The sequence below is a fragment of the Sceloporus occidentalis genome, unplaced genomic scaffold (genome assembly GCF_023333645.1).
Source record: "Sceloporus occidentalis isolate IW3139 unplaced genomic scaffold, rSceOcc1.0.p SCAF_9, whole genome shotgun sequence".
Classification (NCBI taxonomy): domain Eukaryota; kingdom Metazoa; phylum Chordata; class Lepidosauria; order Squamata; family Phrynosomatidae; genus Sceloporus; species Sceloporus occidentalis.
In genome coordinates this window covers 23,797,425-23,816,899 of record NW_028316989.1, presented here as the reverse complement: position 1 = coordinate 23,816,899, position 19,475 = coordinate 23,797,425, and the positions used below count along the sequence as shown (strand labels likewise).

Sequence of the window (19,475 nt, the reverse complement as noted above, 5' to 3'; positions counted from 1 at the left end):
TGAATCCGTGAATTAAAAAAAAACAACACCAGTGGATAAGGAGGGCTGACTGCACTTTGAAGCAAGCCAGCAAACAAGCAAAAGTACCAAATGTTGGCATGGATTTCCTGGGGATCTCCCTTACCATTTATCTAGGAACAAAACTCCAGTCCCCAGAAGGCACTGGAGGTAAATGATCCTAACAGGCTCAGTTGTGCAAACAATTGGACTTCCAAAGGCTTATGGAACAATCTTTTTCCACTACATTTAACTGTGTAGATCTAAAAACAATGTGACATGTTCTTAAAAATTTAATTAAAGTACTGCCTTGCTCTTCATTTTAGAAGAGGAAAAGAAGGCAGCATCAGGCTCATCAAGCTGTTGGCAGAAATGAGTGGCAGTGGTTCAAAAAACAATTGAGAGCATTTGGAGACTTTTTGTTTAGCAGGCATGCATAGAGGTAAAGGATAGGCAGGCAGAATTAACTCATTTGCTGGCAAGGAGATTATGGGAAGACAGAGTTTGGGGACAATGAAATGGGGAGGCATTTTCAAAGGTGTTAACAGCAAAGATGAAAAGGAAAGCAGGAATGAGCAAGGAAGACACAAGGGGAACAGCAACAAAATTTTGCAGTGGAGAGTGGAGATATATCTCTTCATATATCTCATAGAATCATAGAGTTGGAAAAGACCGCAAAAGCCATCCAGTCCAACCCCATTCTGCCATGCAGGAACTCTCAATCAAAGCATCCCCATCCAGTCTCTGTTTAAAGACCACCAAGGAAGGAGACTCCACCAAAACCTCAGAGGAAGGAGTGTGTTCCTCAGTTGAACAGCCCTTACTCTCAGGAAGTTCCTCCTAATGTTGAGCTGGAATCTCTTTTCCTATGGCTTGCATCCATTGCTCCGAGTCCTTTTCTCTGGAGCAGGAGAAAACAAGCTTGCTCCCTCCTCAAGATGTCGTCCCTTCAAGTCTTTAAACAGGGCTATCATATCACCTCTTAACCTCATCTTCTCCAGGCTAAACATCCCCAGCTCCCTAAGGCGTTCCTCATAGGGCTTCATGGTTTCCAGACTCTTCACCATTTTAGTCGCTCTCCTTTGGACACATGGCTCCAGCTTCTCAATGTCCTTTTTGAATTGTGATGCCCAGAACTGGACACAATATTCCAGGTGTGTTCTATATGAAGGGGATGCCATGGCTCAGCAGTTAAGGTGCTGACTCTGATGATTGCAAGATCATCAGGTATGCAGTTTGAGGCCCAAGTCCCAGTCTGTGGAATCGCCTGCCGGACGAGATCCGTCAAATTACCAACCTAGACGCATTTAAAAAAACAGTCAAGATGGATCTCTTCCAGCAGGCTTTTCCAGAATAAGTCCTCGGCCACATAATGATCACTCCATATACTATGGATTTTTGCACTATGCTATGACTCTGCCTGTGACTATCTGATTTTTATTAGATTTTAATGTGATTATGTAATTTTAATCTTGTTTAATTCTTTTTAAAGGGGGGGAATATCACGTAAATTTTGTATGATTTTATATGTTGTTAGCCGCTTTGATTGTTTTTACAAAAAGCGGGATATAAATAAATGTTTTATTTTATTATATTATATTGTAGTGGGCAGCGGCAAGGGGCAACAGAACAAGGATTGTGAACAGCTATATTCTGATACAGGCCACAATGCAGGCATCCTTGGATATGCTGGAGGATGATGTCACTGTTGTATGGCAGCTATGGGAGTTCAGTGGCAATGAACCTTTGGTGCCCCTATGATTTCCCTGTACGTTTTTGAATATTCTCTCTGTCTTGATTTGTGACTGCCTCTTCCCCTCAAGACAGAAAGAAAGAAAGAAAGAAAGAAAGAAAGAAAGAAAGAAAAACTTTATTTACTTCTCCAGCAGTGAGTACTCCTGTCCAGAATTCCCAGCTAGTCAAGAAGCCATGCCTTCTTCCAGGATCTGTCATTCTATTCTTCTTTCTCCACCCAATTATTCCATTCTCCACTTAATATTTGCAGTCCAGCAAAATGATCCTGCACTATATGGGGAGTCAGTTGTTGTTTAACAACAAGACAGTGATAATTTGTTGCATCAAGGCATGTTAATATTCAGGATCTGTTTTCTGACTGCTGGAGTAATGCATGTGTTGAAGCTAGTTTTTGACATAAATAAGGCAAGGGGAAGAAAATGTGTTGGACAAGCAGTCTCTCAGGAAGCAATGCTGTCAACTAGATCACACTTTTCTTCTCAAACTCGGGCAGAAAAAGCACACAAGGTTAAATACAAAAATGTTCACATGGTTGGGTTCCTTACGTGACGCATGAAAGGAATTATTAGAAAAGTATCAGATTGTTGTTTTTTGGCTAGAATTTTTATTATGAGCAACGTAAGTGGTTAGCCTGTGTATGTACTGTTAAGAACATCATGAAAGCAGGTACACTTGCTTGATACCCCTCGGTTCACATTCACAACAGCAGCTAGAGGGTTGGAGATAACTGCTGTGCCCCTTGAGCCACTGTTCAGATGTGATGGAGTGCACATGGATGTTCCAGATGCTCTCATTCACCTGAAGAAGAAAGAGCATTCTCACTTTGGGGACAGTGACCTCTCCTTCTTCTCAAGGTACACAGGAGCAGCCACAACATGATTACTGTGTGGTTCCTCCAAAGTTCCAGTTCCGGAATGAACCTATGAAGTTAGCTATAACAGCAGAAAGTGGCCATCACCTTTATTCATCTCTTTAGATCCAATAACAATTGTAGCTTCTTGATTCTCATCCGATGAGAAAGGCAGGTTTGAGTAGAAATATTACAATTGTTACTGGGTACTAGGAGAGCATCAGTGTCAGGGCTTCCAAACAATATGTGGCCTCTGAATACCACTTTTGTGGCTCCTGGAGCCCCCAGAGTCCCTCACCTTGCAATTCTTTTTTTAAAGATGCAATTTAGGAACATTTTTTTAACCTACATTTGCGCAGAAAGCCCCCCAAATGTATAAAAATGTGTAAAAACAGCCCTATGTCCTGAAACACCCCCAAACCCTATGCTGTCTCCATTTTATTTTGCCGTCAATTTCAAAATAGTGATAGTAAGACTTCCTGATTTAATTGTGAAAATGTCTGCAGAAGAAAACAGAGAAATTGGGGTTTATAGGGGTATTGGGGAATCTGTGGGGAAAATTGACCATAGCTCCTATTCAGTTGCCCACGTCTGATTTACATCATGAAACAGATTATAACTGGAGAGGTAATACATAACACCTAAGATTTCCATGTTTGCATGGAGAAAGTGTTGGGATTCTAGTTCAACTAAAAGCGAGAACTGAACCTTATACATCAACAATTCATCTGGTAAGAGAAAACAGACAAACAAGATATATATGATTCAGATTTAATATTAGATTTTTTTTGCGGGGGAAAGAGCATCTCAGTTATGGCAGAGACTACAAAAAGCCAAGTTCATGCTCTTTATTCTGATGCTGAAATTTGCATGGGGATCAGAAGGAAGAGTTCTCTGTACATCCTTGTTTGATATCAGAATTTGGGCCTAGCGAGAGACAGGAAATCTTCCCTAAAACCAAGGCAACTTATTGCCCAAAACAGATGGGCTGAAATATCTGGATTTCGTGCAGCTTGTGGACGTGGCAATTACATGATGCACAGCCCTAACCCATGTGGAAGCTGCACAGAGACTGTGCCGGGGCTGCCTAAGGCGACCTTAATAGACTAGAAAGCTGGGCCAAAGCTAACAAAATGAATTTCAACAGGGAGAAATGTAAGGGACTGCACAGATATAGGATTGGAGACACCTGGCTGAATGAAACTATGTGTGAAAGGGATCTGGGAGTCCAAGTAGACCACAAGTTGAACATGAGTCAACAGTGCGATGTGGCAGTCAAAAAGGCCAATGCAATTTTAGGCTGCATCAATAGAAGTATAGAGTCTAGATCAAGGGAAGTAATAGTGCCACTCTATTCTGCTCTGGTCAGGCCCCACCTGGAATATTGTGTCCAGTTCTGGGCAAAAAAAATTAAAAAGGCTGTTGAGAAACTGGAGCCATGTGTTCAAAGGAAGGCCACCAAAATGGTGAAGGGTCTGGAAACCATGAAGCCATATGAGGAAAGACTTAGGGAGCTGGGGATGTTTAGTCTGGAGAAGAGAAGGTTAAGAGGTGATATGATAGCCCTGTTTAAATACTTGAAGGGATGTCATATTGATGAGGGAGCAAGCTTGTTTTCTGCTGCTCCAGAGACTAGGACCTGGAGCAATGGATGCAAGCTCCAGGAAAAGAGATTCCAGCTCAACGTTAGGAGGAACTTCCTGAGAGTAAGGGCTGTTCAACAGTGGGAAGTATATCACACAGGGCTTTTTGGTGGTGTTGTGGCTCAGTTCCAGCTCACTTCCGAAGTGATTGCACTTCCAACGATGTGGTTTCATGTCATAAAGGGATTGTTTTATCAGACGCCATTGATTTCTATGGGAGCTGCTTGTGAATTGCTTCAGCAGTGTTTCTGAAGTCACCCCTCATTTGGGTAAAAATGGGAAAAAAGTGACTCCAGAGAATTCGATTCCAGGCTGCCTTCGATTGCACTGCAATTTGGTTTGGTGTGGAAAAGAACTCCGATGCCACCCTCTTTGGCCCCTGCGTCCTGCTCCGTCATCCCCCTCCTCCTCCTTCATGCCATCTCCTCCTCTCTGCCAGGGATCCCCAGCGAGCTATCCCATCATCCCCTGACTGCTCCTGCATCCTGATCCTGGCCCCAGGGACCCCCAGCGAGCTAACCCATCATCCCCTGACTGCTCCTGCATCCGGATCCTGGCCCCAGGGACCCCCAGCAAGCTAACCCATCATCCTCTGACTGCTCCTGCATCCTGATCCTGGCCCCAGGGACCCCCAGGGACCCCCAGCGACCTATCCCATCATCCCCTGACTGCTCCTGAATCCTGATCCTGGCCCCAGGGACCCCCAGCGAGCTAACCCATCATCCCCTGACTGCTCCTACATCCTGATCCTGGCCCCAGGGACCCCCAGTGAGCTAACCCATCATCCCCCGCCTTCTCCTGCATCCCGATCCTGGCCCCAGGGACCCCCAGCGACCTATCCCATCATCCCCTGACTACTCCTAGACCCTGATCTGCTCCTCTCCTTCAACCTGACACCGATCCCATCATCCCCTGCCTCCTCCTCCACCTCGATGAAGGATGACAGCTCAGGAAGGGGGCAGGGAAGGAGGGCAGCGTCCAGAGCCCCACTGAGCATGCCCAAGGGTGCCGATTCGAATCGTTGGCCCCTCAAAGTATGCTCTGGTGTGGTAATACAATGTGCACTCACTCGCCTTTGCTTGAGTCTGCATCACGTGACTTGCTTGGAATCGAACTGACTTCGCTTGCCCCTCACTTCGGAAGTACAACAGAAAGGCAACCAGGTGTGGAAAAACATCACGTTTTAATCTCAATACGCATTCCTAGAGAGGAGTGACTCTGGATGTGGTGTAAAAAAAATCACACTTTGCATTGCTAGAATAGGAGTGACTGCGGATCTGAGCTGCAACACCCCCCCCCCCCCACCCATGTGTGATAAGGTCCCAAGACACACTCCTTCCTTGGAGTGTAGTGGTGTCTCCTTCCTTGGAGGTCTTTAAGCAGAGGCTGGATGGCCATCTGTTGGGGATGCTTTGATGGAGAGCTCCTGCATGGCAGAAAGGGGTTGGACTGGATGGCCCTTGCTGTCTCTTCCAGCTCTACGATTCTATGATTCTAAGCCAAAAATGACTCAATGTTTTCTGCTTCTTGCTGCAGTCCATTTGGAAAAGTGGCAGTGGATGCCCTCGAGATGAATGGACTGGGAGCATCTTCTGGCCACTCCTTCCTACCCATCTGTTTCACCCCTATATCACACCAATTGGTGTAGAAATTGGGAATAATAATAAAAACAACAACAAAACAGCAACAACAAATTTTATTTCTTTCTTGCCTCTCTTCAACGTTCAAGGTGGGGTACAGCATGTTAAAATACAAAGCACAAATACAAATGCATAAACCCACATTTAAAATACAATACTACAATACTATAAAATCATTAAAATACACTCATAAGAGTTCATATGCAGATTAAAAAGTTATGATTTGAAATTGACTCAATAGGCCTGCCAGAAGAGATATGTCTTTAATGCTTTTTCAAATACAGTCAGCATTTTCAGCTGTCATATCTTTTCCAGCAGGTTATTGCACAGTCTGGGGGCAGCAGACAAAAAGGCCCACTGGGACACCATTGGGAGTCTAGTCCTAGCTGGTTGCAGCAAACATTCCCCAGAGGACCTGGGTGCAAAGGTGGATTGTAGGGGAGCAGGCGATTCTGTACATAACCTGGACCCAAACCATATAGGACTTTAAAGGTAATAACCAACACTTTGTAGTATCAAGGGGTTGGAAGAGACCACAAGGGCCATCCAGGCCAATCCCCTGCCAAGCAGAAACTCTTTATTAAAGCATCCCTGACAGATGACCATCCAGCCTCTGTTCAAAGACCTCAGTTGAAAGCTCATTAGTCTTTAGCACAGAGCTACCTTGGCAAGAATCTTTGAATACTTGCATATTTACTGGTATAAATTTGGAGAGACTTTCACTTTCACTTTGCTTAGCTTTTTGTTTCTGTGTGTGGTTAATGTTACCCACAGCTCTTTTAGAGATGGTATGAGCCAGTCACTGCTAGGCATTTCCAAACCACATTGATTTCAACAGCAGATATTTCAGCAGATGCCTAACTGTCCCATCAATGAGACTTAAAGGGGCTTATTTTTGGCTGGTTCATGCTCAACCAATGCCAATCAATAGTCTTATTTCTTTGTATATCAGATTCATTGGAAATATCTATCAGACGAAAAGATCATGGATTGTTTTAGCTTTATTACATCCTGCATATGTCCCATCATCCTCTCCCATGCTCTCTCCCATCCAGGCTGTTGTTGTTGCTAACTGCCCTTGGTTCACCTTGACTTATGGTGACCCTGATACAACTATGATATACTATAGATTTTGTAGCTCTGGTGAGTTGCTTACAAGAGTTTGGTTGCTGTTTTCAGACCCAGTTGGAGTTTCCAGACAAACTTGGAAGGCAATAATCTGTATTGCCCTGTGGAAGGCTGTATTACCCAGCCTCCAGCTTTTAAAAAAACAAACACACAAACAAACAAAAACACAAACTAGAAGTATTCCTCCCTATGGTATAAAAGAGTTCTCTGAAAGCTCCCATGTCCTGCTCCCCAGGCAGAAGTCATTTGGAAGAGAGCTTCCTTCCTTTTGCTTGCACACAGAAGCATATAATTTTTGTGGACACAGAGCTGCTGGTCGTTTGTATGGCAGGCTAGTTTTATAGCAGACATGGATACACTTTTATTGAGCTGTATCCCCCCAGAAACATCCACAGCAGAGTCACTGCCTTCTATAAATGCAACCGGAACCCCTGTAAATAAAGAGAAATCACTGACACTGGGGGAGATGGCTGGTCTCATTACCAGTCACCACACGGTCCCCAGTCCTTGGTATCACCACTAGCAGCAGGAAAAGAGACAATTTTCATCTTGCTGTTTCCGAAATCTATGCTCTCTCCAACCCTGCCTGCCTCTGGCGATGCCGTCATTGCTATAATGGAATTTTGTTTTGGGGAGAATAATTCCCACCCCCAAAGTTCCATTATCCACTTTCATCTTGTTGTTTTATTGGTTTCCCCTGAGCGTGTTAATGGCCTTGTCTTTGGACAAGCCCATGCAATAATGCCCCATGGAGTGTACCATAGGTTGACATGCAAGACATGCGGTCATAAAGTTTTGCAGCAAGTGCTAGCAGGAAAACCCTCCAGGGTAACTTCCTTGACTGTTAGAGACGATGCATTTGCTGTTAATAGGCTGTAAATACTCCTGCTCCAAGGCTTAAAAAAAAAAAATACTGTAATCACATTACAAATATTCATGTCTTGGCTCATTGAGAAGGAAATGGTGAAACTGAAACTTAGTGGAGTGAAACTTCTGGGGCAGAAGTGGGAGAAAATTTATATTTATTAGGGGAAGTGTTAAAATAGCACTGAAGACAAGCAGGTAAACATAATTTTATATGAGAATACTGCATGCTAACAGCGAAATCTGACTGATGCAGCATAAATCTCTGCATGCAGAGGTATGCATGGGTAGTACTTTACAACCCTTGTGTCGAATGGCAACATTGGGTAACTGGGCTAAAACAAAAATGTGCAACTGAAGCTGCTATTGCAACTGAACACACTACAAAATGCTTGAAGTGTAAGTTATATCCATGTATGATGACACCACATACACTCCTCATTTCCAGAACCGTGAAATCAATGTAGATGTTCCCCATCAGACAAAAATGTCCAACCACTTCTGTAGAGGAACTGACGCACATGTAACGCATCAACACAATCCTTGCCTCAGTCTCCAACTATAGATCCTGATGTAAACAAAATGACATGCATAACATCAGCAACCCTTAAGGAGCTTCAAAACAATTTTGAAAAAAAAAATGAACAAAACAGGGTTTGGAGGAAAAATGGATTTAGCCAGACTGAGGCCATGGTAACCACATGCTGCAGCCCCAATCTGGCCTTTCCAGGGTGTGAAAAGGAGCAGCAAAAAGCAGCTCCTTTTTGTGCTCTTTTGTGCTCTTGAAAGGGTGTGATAGCTGCACCACCACAGCTATATGGCACTCCTTCAGCCCTGCGTTGTGCGGACGCAGTGCTGGAGGAGCACCGTGACACCATGCGCTGTGTAGAGTAGTGTGTGGCATCACAGTGCCCTGGGACGTGACACCCCGAATCCGCCCTGAGGCCAGCCTTAATGGCCAGTCTGAAGAGCCCCTCTAATAGCCAAATAAAGACTAGGACACGCTCAGTGGACATGGGATCCTAACTTTTGACAGTGCTGTGTGCATTTGTGTGTGTAGGCAATGCATGTGTGCATGATTACTGTGGGGTTAGATGGAACATATCCTATGCTCAATGTTGTTGTTTTTATATGCATTCAATTCAATTCTAGTCAACTCTAATTTATGGCAACCCTGTACTAGCTTTTTCTTGGCAAGATCTATTATTCAGAGGGAGCTTTGTATTCCTCCAAGGCTGGGACAGTGTGACTTGCTTAAGTCACACAGTGGTCCTGGTCTCCAGAAGTCTAAGTCCAAGGACCTTATAGCACTGCTTAAATATCCTGGCTTACCTCTTCCAAACTGAAATGTAATTCTGACTGCAGCCGGGTCCTATCACAAGGATTTTGCCACTGAACCCACCAGGCAAGTCTAGCCCAGCTGCAGCACTGGTCCCCGGTGTCCTTTGGCAGCCATGATTTGAAAGCTCCCAGTTTCGAAATGAGGCTCCCGAAGCACACCTGGGACTTGCAGTCTTACTAGAGGGAGACTAAAATGGTGAAAGGTCTTGAAACCATGCCCTATGAAGAACACCTTAGGGAGCTGGGGATGTTTAGTCTGGAGAAGAGAAAGTTAAGAGGTGATATGATAGCCCTGTTTAAATACTTGAAGGGATGTCATATTGAGGAAGGAGCAAGCTTGTTTTCTGCTGCTCCACAGAACATAACCAAATGGAGCAATGGATGCAAGCTCCAGGAAAAGAGATTCCACCTATACATTAGGAAGAACTTCCTGACAGTAAGGGCTGTTCGACAGTGGAACACACTCTCTCAATGAAGATTTTGGTGGAGTCTCCTTCCAGGAAGGCCTTTAAACAGAGGCTAGATGGCCATCTGTCAATGGGGATGCTTTGACTGAGAGTTCTGCATGGCATGGGGTTGGACTGGATGGCCCTTGGGATCTCTTCCAGCTCTAGGATTCTTGGCTTGGCCTGTTGGCTGAGCTCTGTTTACTGAGCTGCAGGGACTGGGACTGTAGCTATAGAGAGACCTAACCAAGTCTCTGACTCACTCACTTAAGCCTTAAACTCTTACTTTTGCAGCATGACAAGCCGACCACTGTGATCAAGAAGGAATCTTATTTTAAGTGAAAAGGGAGGATTAATATCCCAGCCCTTTACTTTGACTAAGTTCTTGAGACACTCCTGACAGCTACAGGCACTATTTTGTCCAAACGAGGTAATCTCCAGTGCTGTTCTCACAGATCATTGAGTTTCTTTCTCCTAAGTATCATGTCCTCCACCCACCAGGCTTACTCCTTCCCTTGTTTACATGATTGCTTATTCTCAAATGAAAGAGTGGCAAACCAAGAGGCTTTGATCTTGCTCAGGACTGTTGATTCTCTTTCAACTCCCTTCAGCGGTTTGAGTTGCCCCTTGAATGTGCAAACAAACCAAGAAATGAAATTATTTCAGGAAGCATTACCCCGGGAAGTATGAATTATGCTATTTTTTTAAAGATATTTTTTCTTGTTTGAAATGTGAAGTTGAGATCTGTATCTCTATGGAGAGTGACAACAGATGAATATGGCAAATGCATGAGATCAACTACTGTGTTCTATTGCATTTAGTAAAATAATTGCAGTGTTGCACTGGGCAACATGGTATATATAGTGCAGTGGCTCCCAAACTTTTCTATGCCCCACATCTGTAGAAAATGTTTGATTAATATTCGCACCTTCTACAAAAGTCATATCCCATTTGAAGACATAGAAGTTTAATTTCTCATTTTTGAACCACAAACCACATACAATACTGCAGGTGAACAAATTAACTTTAAAAATAAGCTTTTGATTTAATGCAAAAAACAGAAATCTAAATTGAACTATTAGATTCTAATGTATTCAGGGAAAAAAAAAGAATAGTGACTCGCGATTCAAGGACACAAGCCATCCTTTGTGGGACCCCCTGAAATTCCATCTCACACCTTCTGGGGGTGTGGGACCTCCAGTTTGGGAACCCATGGTATATTGGTTTCAGTGTTGGGACCTTCTTTCACCACTTAAATAACCAAGCCTATCTCTTCTGAACTGAAATGTAATTCAGACTGCAACTGGGTCCTATCACAAGGATTTTGCCACTGAAGCCACTTGGTGAATCATGGAGTTGGAAGAGACTCCAAGGGCCCTGATCCAGTCCAACCCCATTCTGCCATGCAGGAACCCTCCACCAAAGCATCCCCATTGACAGATGGCCATCCAACCTCTGTTTAAATGCCTTCATGGAAGGAGACTCCACTACACTCCGAAGAAGGAGTTCGTTCCACTGTCAAACAGCCCTTACTGTCAGGAGGTTCCTCCTAATGTTGAGCTGGAATCTCTTTTCCTGTATTTTGCTCCCTCCTCAATATGACATCCCTTCAAATATTTAAATTTAAATATTTAAACAGGGCTATCATATCTCCTCTTAACCTTTTATTCTCCAGGCTAAACATCCCCAGCTCCCTAAGGCGTTCCTACAGGGCTTCATGATTTCCAGACCTTTCACCATTTTAGTCGCCCTCCTTTGGACACATTCCAGTTTCTCAATGGATGGTATGCTTTGATTGTGAGTTCCTGCATGGCAGGGGGGTTGGACTAAATGGTCCTTGTGGTCTCTTCCAACTCTATGATTCCATGACTCTAAGCCTCAGTGCTCCACACACCCTCCAGAGTTACCTCCTCCCATGTTGCAGTTAGGGTCAGACTTACACAGTATCCCTTGATTCAGTAATCGAAAGAGCTGCCACTTCACTAGGTCTACAGCAGGTCTATTTCTCCTTGTCTCTTCCCAAGTAAAGAAACTGTGGCTGCTCCCCACAACAACCCCTGTGTCCCACCTACATTTCTTTCTCCTTTTTTCTTTAAAAAGCAATGGGAGAAAAGGGGATATGCCCAATGAGTACATTATCCCAGAGGACTTGAAGTGCTTAACTCTTTAAAATTTCAGGTGATGCTTTGCTTCTGAATCTCTGGACCACAGTTGGTCTTAGACAAAATGGCCGCAAAGCAGCCAAATATTAATTTCTCATCAGACAAGGTTTCTTCACTTAGGTTGTGTCCACTTTTGATGCCTCCCTTAGTCTTCACTGCTGGTGTCGATGCAAAAGGTACAGGAGCGTGAAAACATTTACCCGCAAGCTTTCCACAATCTTCGACTGTACAGGTGACTACCCTGCTACTGGATTTTGGGGACTTTGGAGATATGTGTATAGCTTTTCTCATCATGCAAAAGTGAGATGAGGGAAGGTGGGGTGCCTATGCAATATTTTGTGAACTTTGCAAACAGATCTTTTGCTAATAGACTGATGTCAATGATAGTTGCTCAGAAGACAAATTCTACAGGACTTACGTCAAAGCAAATGTGTTCAGCTGCAGGTTCACAGCCCGGTGTATAATTTTCACAATGCATAAAGATTTCCCCCTTAGAAAGTCAATCCTTCATCAATGTGGCTAGTCCCTAGTCTTTGTTTCAGTATTACTTTGACAATCTGAATATTCCCTATCATCTTAAAAGAGGATTCAGCTGGTCTTTTCTGTTCTGTCCTCTTCGTGGTATTTGGAAATGACTAATCAATCTCTTGCAGAATTTGAAATCTGGTTCTGAATAGCAAAATGTCATGAACCTACAGAAGGAATGAGTACCAAATACGCATGGATAATGAAGTGACCAAATAATGAACCTCAAGAATAATGAAGTGCTCGAATAGAGGCTGAATCAGCATGTACTGAACCAATAAATAACAAGCGCATGTTTTGGCAAAGAGGCTTTTTGAATCCAAACTATGATTGGCTTTGAATATGAACTTTCAAATGAGGGTTTTAGCCACATGCCATTAAAACCCATATAGGGCCACTGCCGTTAAAACAAATTTGGAAAAGACAGTTATTCTTGCCTTCCCATCAAATTGAGATAAAGTCTACATGCAGAGTCACTAAATCAGAAGTAAGAAACTAGATGATTTCCTTAGGTTTAGGATTGCAACTTCTATCAGCCCTAACTAGCATGGCTGTGGTTGAGGATTATGGGAGTTCTGAACTAAAGTCCGAAATGTATTGAGAACAACAGGTTGCCTATTTGTGTTATAGATGTAGAAGCTTCACGTAGAAGGATACACATTGGCCTTACTCTGTTGAAAGCATGACACACATTGGCCTTTCTTCACTTTTCTCAAGAGGAACTGGCAGAAATTAGGTTACAAGAAAGTAGATAATAGCCCTGTTTCAGAACCTGGGCCTTTTATCCTGGGAGAAACCTGTCCCCTTACAACGCCACATACTCTAAGACATTTGTAAGGATGTGTGGCACTTTTGTAAGGCTGTAAATGTGATCAACCCTTGTCAGCATGATGTGGGATGATGGGAAGTGTAGCCCAATGATGTCTGGAAGACGACACATTCCCACCAGAGTAAAGCACAGGAAGGCTGACAGACTCAGTGGCTTTATGTCATCATGCGTTGTGTTATAGGCAAATCCCCCCCCCCCCCAGCAGATAATTCTTTCATCACAGACCCTACTCCCTTTGAATGGCAGTAATCAAAGATGAATGAAAAGACAGCAAATAACAGCCTCAGAAAAGACCAGAGTTTCTTACCAGCTTCTGCACCCTTCTAGCAGCTCACCCTGGGATGCTACAACTCTTTAACCTCTGCTTCTCTCTTTCTTCAGGCACCCCAGGTATAATCCCTTCTTCTATCCCCCTCTCAAATAAGTGGGACAGCAGAAGCTGCAGATACCTCCAGTTCTCTGCACATGAAAGCTCTGAGCTGCTATCTTGTCCATGACAGAGCAAGTACTGTGGGTGCATTGCAGCACCCTCTCCTCACCTTTACAGTTTGCTGGCAATCTCCCTTCATATGTTTCTGATATGGAAGAAGAGTGAGTCATAGAAATTCCAGTGAATGAACTTCAACTGCCATTTATATACTCTCTCTCTCTCTCTCTCTCTATATATATATATATATATATATATATTCCACTGATAAATACTTTTTCAATCATAATAACATCTCAGCTTTTGAGTAGCTGCAGGGGGTTTATTTCAGCGATATATTTTGTGTGTGCGTGTTTATACATAAATCTTCTTTCTGTAAAAGCTGAGTTACACACTGAGAATCAGCAGCAGCCATTATAAATCTAAATCATGCCAGACAAACATATACTTCTTAATCATTTTCTTTTAGTTTCTTTCCCCCTGTATTCTTCTGTCAAGTGTGGGAGTTGATGGTTAAAGAAAAAGAACCTTACCAGAAGAAAGACAATCATAAACTTATTTGAACGTATCACAGATACATTTCTTAAATACAAAGACCTATATACCTTATAAATATGAAAATGAAGGATTTGTTCTATTGATGTTATTTCGGTGACAAGTTACTTAATATTTTTCATTCCACTGTCAGATATCAGTGTTTGCTTGTATTTATGTATGCAGACTTATTTGTTAATTTTTGGAGTATTAATACTCCTAATATTGCACTGTCGTAATATTAGAGCCCACTGTAAACCTAATGCAGGGCCCGAACAGACAGCCAAAAATAAAGCTGCTTCCGGTCACTTTGGAGCTATGCTGTTTAAATGATACATACATCATAAGAGGCCAGAAGCCACGCAAAGCCATGCTCCAGTCCTAAGGACTGGAGCACAGCTTTGGCGCGGCTTCTGGCCTCTTAAGATATGTGTGTCATTTAAACAGCATACCTCCAAAGTGACCCAAAGTAGCTTTATTTTGCCCTGTCCATTTGGGACCACAGTGATCCCCCACAGGGATTAGGCACAAAGCCATGCCATGTCAGCAGAAATGACCTTCTGCTAGAGGAACTCAAATCTGTTGCCACATTTCGAGAGATCTGCCAGCAGCACACTCTTGACAGCCCAACTGCTCTGAGAGCTAAGATCTACTAGAAGAAGACCCAGTAGGTCAGTGGTTCCCAATCTGTGGGTCAGGACCCCTTTGGGGGTCGAACAACCCTTTCACGGGGGTCACCTAAGACCATCGGAAAACACCTATTTAATTACAATTATGAAGTAGCAACAATTTCATGGTTGGGGTTCACCACAACATGAGGAACTATATTAAAGGGTGGCGGCATTAGTAAGGTTGGAAAACACTGCAATAGGTGAAGAAGAAGGGTTAGGACAAGTGGGGAGTGGTATCACACACAAGACCTAGGAACACAGCCATAATGGCAACCCAAAGTTAAGCCTGAGTGAATAGTCCTAGATAATTTTCAATGCAGCTAGAGTGACAAGTGATACATTCAGCATAGTTTCAGCTGGCTTAGTGTCAGCAGCTTGCTATCAGCCAACTTTATTGGTTAAGATGGTACTGAGTAATCCTTTATTAGGATCTGTGGGTTTTGTTTTTCCCCCTTAAGGACCAGCAAAATTACCCCCCCCCCCAAAAGGAAGATCAGTATGAGTCCACGTCCACCTCCCACAAGTTCTCAGATGTTTCACATCGCATTGCTCATCTGAACCTCTGAGAACTCATGACAAATCTCAGAGGAAATGGATCCTAGTTCTTCACAGGATAGGACTTTCTCACCCAGGCTGCTGCTACTCCCAGATCTCAGTGGCCTACATCTTATTCGGACCCCCTTCGAGGAGTGTGGCACCCCGGCACACCAGATATTTCTGGGAGGTTTGCAATAGGAAGTAAAGATCCAAATTGTCTTGAGAGTTGGATCTTTGGGTTGGTGGTCCAGTAAATGGGTGGCTGGCTGTTGGGATGGGGAAATCCAGCCTTTGGGTTCTCCCTTGGGCTCAGACATTTTGCCTTTCTAATATAGTTACCACTAAACTTCAGATATTTCCTCATAATATCTAAAAGCATATATCTATACTGTGACATCGCCATGTTGTGTGTCTGCTTACTTACCTTTATTCCTTCTGATTTATATTTTGCCTTTGCACTGACATGGAACTCAAGACAGTTCAGAACAATATTGGCAAATATTTAAAATATGCAGATAAAACCACAAAAAGTTATAATACTAAAACACAGTCAAACAAACTAGACTTTCAAAATATGGTTGAATTTAAAGCAAATGTAATCCATCTCTGTTCCATAGCACTGAGCACTATTGCTGGGAAACAACATGGACCTTATAGGGAAACAGTGAATAAATGTGGCACAGTGCTGCCATTTTAAGTAGCAGCCCTGGTCCAAAGGAATACATTTAGCTTTGTGTCTTCTGAATTAGCTGTTTTTAAAGTAGTAAACACAGGCTTATTCTCTCAAATCTATTTGATTCATTTCAAAATCTATTTCAGTCATTTCACACTCAAGGAAAGAAATGGCACCACTTTCCAATGAGAATTGTACTCTTACCGAGGACGGTCAGTCGGGCTGGTCTGGAACGGATGGCAGCCTGAATAGCCTGACATTCATACACAGCATCATCTTGGAGATCTGCTCTCAGAATCTTCAGGTGATGTTCCCCTGACAGATGGTCCCCCACAACCAAATAGCGTGGGTAGCCTATGACAGACAATAAAAACAAACATCTGGTCAAGCTAGAGCTCTAAGTACTGGTAAATGGGTCCTCTAGTACCAAGGACTTTGAAACAGAAATATCTAAAGACCGAAATTTGAAGGTGGCCCAGTTGCCTGATTGACTGCTGAGACAGGACATGGAGGAAAGACTGTATGCCCATTCCTCTTTAGGAGGCCCAATGTAATGAAGTGGTTTGGGTGTTGGACTAGGACTCTAGGAGGTCAGGGTTTTAATCCCCTTTCAACCATGGAAATCCATTAATAACCTTGAACAAGTCAGGCTCTCTAAGAAGTCTTAGAAGAAGACAATGGCAAACCTCCTCTGCATAAATCTTGTCAAGAATACCTTATGTTGACTAGAAGGTACCTAACAACAAGAAACTTTCTTTGGGCTCTTTAGAAACCCATTAATCCTCTATGGGCACAGCCAAACAGTGACATAAAGAAAGTGTGTCTATACATAATGGGAGATGATACTTTCTCTCAAACCATGGTCAATTCTCTCTGGCTTCCTTCTATTCACAGTCTTTTCCCTTTTATCTTTTTTTCATTTTTGGAGGTGGGAATTTAACAATAACCCAACATGGTGTAGTGTTTTGAGTGTTGGACTCAAAATTCGAACTCTGGAGACCAGAGTTCAAATCCCAACTCAGCCATTGCAAACCACTGGGTGACCATAGTCACACTCTCTCATCCTCAGAGGAAGGCAAAGGCAAATCCCCTTTAAACAAATCTTGCCGAGAAAACACTGTGATAGATTCACCTTAGGGTTGACTCGAAGGCACACTATAGCAACAACAATTCAACAACACCATCTCCTGCCTGCAGTCTGGAGTGGTCCATTACTGCTGGTGTATGCTACGCCTACATGAAATGCTTACGCACCTCCAAATATCCATCAGTCACCTGATGGATCTGAGTGTATCTTCACTCCAAGAGAGCTAAGTACATACTTGAGCCCTTATGCATTTTTCACTGAAGTCTACAAACGTCCTTAAGAACCTTGTGTAAAGTGATCTTAAGAACAATGTCATAAAGTTCTGACCCAGTCCAGCATCTTTGCATATACTTACCTTTATGCAGGAAAACAGTTCTATTAGCATAGATGGCATCCTGAATGCATTGGCCATGATTAAACATTGTGTTGTGGGGAGGTATAAACAGGGTACTGACACTGGATGATCATTACAGGCTTTATCTTCCTAGAATCATAGAATAACAGAGTTGGAAGAGACCACAAGGGCCATCCAGTCCAACCCCATTTTGCCATGCAGGAAATCTCCATCAAAGCATACCCAACAGATGGCCATCCAACATCTATTTAAAAACCTCCAAGGAAGGAGACCCCACTACACTCCAAGGAAGGAGTGTGATCCACTGTTGAACAGCCCTTACTGTTAGGAAGTTCCTCCTGATGTTGAGCTGGAATCTCTTTTCCTGCAGCTTGCTTCCATTGTTCCAGGTCCTATTCTCTGGAGCAGCAGAAAACAAGCTTGCTCCCTTCTCAAGAAGACATCCTTTCAAGTATTTAAACAGGGCTATCATATCACCTCTTAACCTCCTCTTTTCCAGGCTAAACATCCTCAGCTCCCCGAGTTCTTCCTCATAGGGCTTCATGATTTCCAAGACCCTTCACCATTTTAGTCGCCCTCCTTTGGACACATGGCTCCAGTTTCTCCACATCCTTTTTGTGGATGCCCAACTACGTACGTTGCCCAAGATACTACAGGCCTGAAGTCTTGGCCCTCCCTCCCATCTCCAATCCTTACTGGGCCTGATGATTAATGAGCTGTGAAAGAGAGGCAGCTTGGCACACTTGCACGGTTCGTTTCCCCCCTCCTCTGCTTTGTTTTTCAAGCTATCAACAGCAGGATTTGCTCTCGTGAACCGCAAGAAATACAAATGAAGGGTTTGTTTGTATTTAGCTAATTAGATGACTAGCTGAGCTAGTAGCACACACACAGGCAGAGACCCAGCTTGCTAAAGCAGAGCTGGCAAAGTTAATTGCCGAAGTTGCTCAGAATGATACGTCAGCCACATTAGCGCTTGGTATGCATTCCCCATTCTGACGTTTGGGGGGAAAATAATAAACCACTGGAAGCATGGAGTGGGTGTGTAATGGGGAATATATATTGCAAATATATATCTCAAGGCAGAGGGATGTGAAGGAGAGTATGAAGGTATACAGTATATACAAATGGTTGCATGGATCAATTTTCAGAGGGGAGGGTGGAGGGATGTAGGCAGAGAATCACAGTGGAGGAAAGGAGGAAGACCAGAATGTAAGTCTTTCAATGGCTCTAACTCAATGGTCCTCAAACTGTGCTCTTTAAGGGATTTTGGACTTCAGCTCCCAGAATCCCAGACTATTGGCCAACATGGCTGAGGCTTCTGGGAACTGAAGTCCAAAATCTCTTGGGGATCACTGCTCTAACTATTACGGTTACATATAGCTATATATGCTAATAGAATTTCAGGATCTCAAGGCCTGGCCCCTTTTCTCAGGGGAGATTATCGCACTGGGTTCTGAGAACGTTCTCATCCCGTGATGAGAACGGAACGCATTTGAGTATACCGCACGTATGTGTTCCAATCGGGTTCTCAGAACGCTTAAATGTGTTCCAAATGTGTTCCAGGAGGGTACAGATATGAATGTGTTCCCAGAGAGCTGAAACGTGATGAGAACGTTTCAACAGAGGTGTGTGCGATATTCTTATCTGTTCTCAAATCCGTTCTCTCATTCCTCCGTCTCCTGATTGGCTGAAAGAATGACAGGCAGGGAGGGAGGCAGGCAGGCGAGCGACTGCAGTGAGGGAAGGTGTGTGTGTGTGAGGGGGGAAAGAAGGAGGGAGGGAAGGGAGGAAAGTTGGGACAAGTGAGAGAAGAGGAAAGAAGGGAAAGAGAGAGAAAGAGAGAGGGAAACAGGGGGGCCAGAGCAGAGAGCAAGAGGGAGAGGGTCTGGCTGCTTCTGCGGGGGCCTCTAGTGTCATGTCCAGTGGGGCTCCTGTGCTGTCACAATGCAGGAGGCAGGGATGCCCAGGACCTTCTCCTCCTTCCCTCCAGGAGGGAACCCACAAAAGCTCC

At 43.7% G+C, this 19,475-nt stretch overlaps 1 protein-coding gene across 2 annotated transcripts in view; it reads right to left on the bottom strand.

Annotated features, from left to right (window-relative positions):
* KIRREL3 (kirre like nephrin family adhesion molecule 3) overlaps window positions 1-19,475 on the bottom strand; it is a 1,115,257-nt gene that overhangs the window by 482,836 nt on the left and 612,946 nt on the right. For both annotated transcript variants that reach the window (XM_089537770.1, XM_089537771.1), the window contains exon 5: window positions 16,227-16,376. In XM_089537770.1, coding sequence (XP_089393896.1) covers window positions 16,227-16,376 — 150 coding nt within the window. The remainder of the gene's footprint in view (window positions 1-16,226; window positions 16,377-19,475) is intronic.